The sequence below is a fragment of the Pinus tabuliformis genome, chromosome 9 (assembly GCF_031772625.1).
Source record: "Pinus tabuliformis cultivar Carrire ecotype Pingquan chromosome 9, CPIR1, whole genome shotgun sequence".
Classification (NCBI taxonomy): domain Eukaryota; kingdom Viridiplantae; phylum Streptophyta; class Pinopsida; order Pinales; family Pinaceae; genus Pinus; species Pinus tabuliformis.
This window is the reverse complement of record NC_142307.1, coordinates 913,941,037-913,944,525: the sequence shown is the minus strand read 5'-3', so window position 1 is coordinate 913,944,525 and position 3,489 is coordinate 913,941,037. Positions and strand designations below refer to the sequence as shown.

General features: G+C 36.8%; 1 protein-coding gene across 1 annotated transcript; it reads left to right on the top strand.

Annotated features, from left to right (window-relative positions):
* Window positions 1–2,072: 2,072 nt before the first annotated feature.
* Window positions 2,073–3,044, top strand: LOC149151720 (uncharacterized). Its single transcript, XM_089443243.1, has one exon. It carries the CDS (start codon window positions 2,073–2,075, stop codon window positions 3,042–3,044), a length of 972 nt encoding a protein of 323 aa, XP_089299369.1.
* Window positions 3,045–3,489: the final 445 nt, after the last annotated feature.

Below are 3,489 nucleotides of genomic sequence, written 5' to 3'. Positions count from 1 at the left end.
TATTGAGCGTGATTATTCTCTCTATGTGCAAGACACACAACTTCTTCAGAAGACTGAGGATTTGTCTTCTTCCCAAAATCTTTCTCTCTCTCAACAAATTTCTTCACAAGGGAGTCAAAGGTAATTTATTTTGAAGTTTCCATTGGCTTGCAATGACTCAAGATAATTTGAATAAGTGAGATAAAGTTCCTTGAGAAAAGCTATCAGAGGAATGTCTAGTTCAACATTAGTGACTTTGATATCATGCATAATAGATCTTACTTCTGATGCTAAAGCAAGAGGATCATCATTTTCAATTCCAGACTGAATAATTTAATCATCAATTAGACAACTTGAAGTTTAGAGGGTGAGTCATAGATTTCAATTTCTGTAGGGCTTCAAAAGCATTTGAAAATGGTGAAATATGACAACTGACGTCTTCATTTACATATGCTACAATTGAGGCATAGGCCTTACTATTCTTGTTTTCCCAAATGGAAAATTCCTTGTTTGAGATAGGCTTTGCAGGTTCATTATCTCCTTCTCCTACACAAAATTCTTTCCACAACTCATTGAAAATGAGAGTGTATTTTATCTTCCTCGACCATTCAAGATAATTCTCCTTTCCTGAGAGAACTACTCTAACAATAGATATCAATGAATGCATTTTAAGTATGTATACTCCGCTGCCAATATAAAAAATTGTACTTCTAGTGGAGAAAAATGAAGTTTTGCTGTAAATATTGTAAAAAAATTACACTATGGTATATAGGATAGAGGTATTACTTTAGGGAGCTGTTACTTGGGGGAGGTTTTATATGGGGGATGTTGTATGAGGGGAAGGGGGATGATTGGTAGGGGAGGTATTACCACGAGAGGGATAATATGGAGTTATTAACGTAATGGGCCAGCGTATGGAAAACCAGGCATATGATAGCAACAACGTGTACATGGACTTTGCATTTGGAGGCCGAGGGAGGGTTGAAGCCGAGTGGGAGGATGGGGGCCGTGTATGACCTAGAGTTGTTAACTGTGCGGTATCGGAGGAGGCGGTTTGGAGGTATTACAGAGTGTATGACCGAAAGTTATTAACTGTGCGGTATTGGAGGAGGTGGTTTGGAGGTATTCTAGATCATATGACAAACAAACATCTTATACAGTGGGGAGGGTCGAGGTATTGCAATGGGAGATCAATAGTATATGTAATAACATATGTAAACAATGTATGGGAGCGTATGGGGGTTGGGTTATACAATATTAAAATAGGTTGGGTGAGAACGGTGCAATGCCAATGGTGGTTCAGTCACACCATTGTTTGAGCACAAACAAAAAAATATTAATATAGTCTACGCATAGGTCGGACCCAAATCACCACAGTAATATGGAGCTAATACATAATCACCTTCACCATTAAAACAAACATCAGGCTTACCACTCTTCCACTGCAAAACAGTAATGGAGGTTATGCATAAACTTGATACAGCATAGTTCTTCTACGAAGCAAAACAACCAATAACTCTTGTTCGTCAATCTCCCATCAGAACAATGAAGATGACCCCAAAAAATCTAATGAGGAGGCAGCAAAAACAATAAATTTTTAAATAGCAAGACAATCTTCTAAGAAGAGATTTCGGATGCATGACAGGATAGATTTCTGTCAAAGGAGAGGGGCAGAAGATAGACTACAGAGAAAAAAATGGCAGAAGGTAGTTGCAAGGGTAGAATGGAATGCCAAAAATGGAGATGGATGTTATACCATGTCAAGCCAGGAGGTAACTACTCAATGCAAATTTTGTTTATTCATTAAGATTGCTCATGGTTATAAACAAGGAGGGGGAGACTCTTGGGCTTGACCTCCCAGTGTCTCCTCATTTTCCTATTCTACATTATTTACTATTTATATTATTTACAAATTTTCATGCAATCCCAATAATTAGATGTCAACAATATTGATGCCAATGTTTTATATTAAATCATAGTTATGTATCTTTTTTATATAAAATTTTACATACTCTTATATGAGAAATTCATTATGAATATATGCAATGTAATGCAAGAAAAAAAAAATTATTTACATACAATAGCTATCATCAATGAGCAAAACCACGGAATGGTGGGCAAAATCGCTATGGAAGTTAAAATGCCCAGCAAAGGCAAAAAAAAAATTCTGGTGCATTCTTAAAAAGAAAGCCCCTACCTGGGACATTCTCCAATCCAGATTCAAACAAGGTCCAGGAAGGTGTGCTTTATGCAAAAATGATTTGGAAACCGCGAATCATCTTTTTATGGAATGCCCAACAGCAAAAAAAGTATGGTCTGAGGTTTTAAAGCAGATGAATTTAACTATCAAATGGGAAGGGCAGTCCCTATCAGTAGCATGGCAAAATTGGTGGAACAAAATTTCTGAACAAAAGTTAAGGAATCTGCCCCCCATCATCTGTTGGGGAATTTGGATAGCCAGAAACAGAATTATCTTTCAGGAGAAGGAAACAGAGGCAGTCCAAATAGTGATTCGTTGTTTATCCATATATTCAATTATCCCGGATGCTGAGGATGAGAGGGAACCTCGGAAAGTGGCAGAGGAGCAAATAAAGGAAGGGGTTCCCTGGGCTTATTTTGATGGCGCCTCCCAGGAAAACAAAGCTGGTGCAGGCATTGTTATCCATTTAAACAACACCCATACTCTTAAAGCATCCATTGGACTGGGAAGTGGATCAAATAATTTTGCTGAATTATCTGCTTTAAAATATCTCTTATGCTGGTTGATTCATAAAAACACCCTCACAGTTCAAATATTTGGAGACTCACAAAATGTTATCAATTGGTCAAATGGACGTAGCAGATGCCAAAATTATGTCTTACAGCCTTTATTTGAAGAAATTCAGAATCTGAAAATGTCTTTTAATTCTTTGTCCATAAATCATATTTACAGGGAACGAAATGAGATGGCAGACAAACTTTCTAAAGACGGTATTGAACAAGCTGTGGGCAGTTGGAGAATAAGGGAGGAAGCAAATGGTGAAAGCTTCGCCTCGGACCAGCCTCCATATGCAGAAATTCTTTAATAGAACCAGCGGATCAGCTTACACTTTTTTGGTTTTTGTTACTACAAAATACTGCTGAAACAATATTTTTTGGCTTTACAGTGGATAATGGAAGCGAGGTATATGCTTTCTTTTTGATGCCTTATGATACAGCCAGCACAAAATAGGAAACAATATGGACACATGGAGAAAATCAAAGGACAAGATCGGTGGTGAAATGATCTCTTCGCGGGAAGAGAAGTAACACTCTCTTTTGAGAAATTTTGTAAAAACAAAACTGTTATAACAACAATGGAGCTGTGTTATGTATATGCAACTTTTTATAATATAAAAAGTTCGCTTTTTTCTTTGGAAAAATCAATGAGCAAAACCTAATGATAATAAAGGAAAACATATAACATGTAGGGATTTAAACCACAAAACGTTTTCTCTTTATAATGCTATCAATGTGCATACAAATTATGAT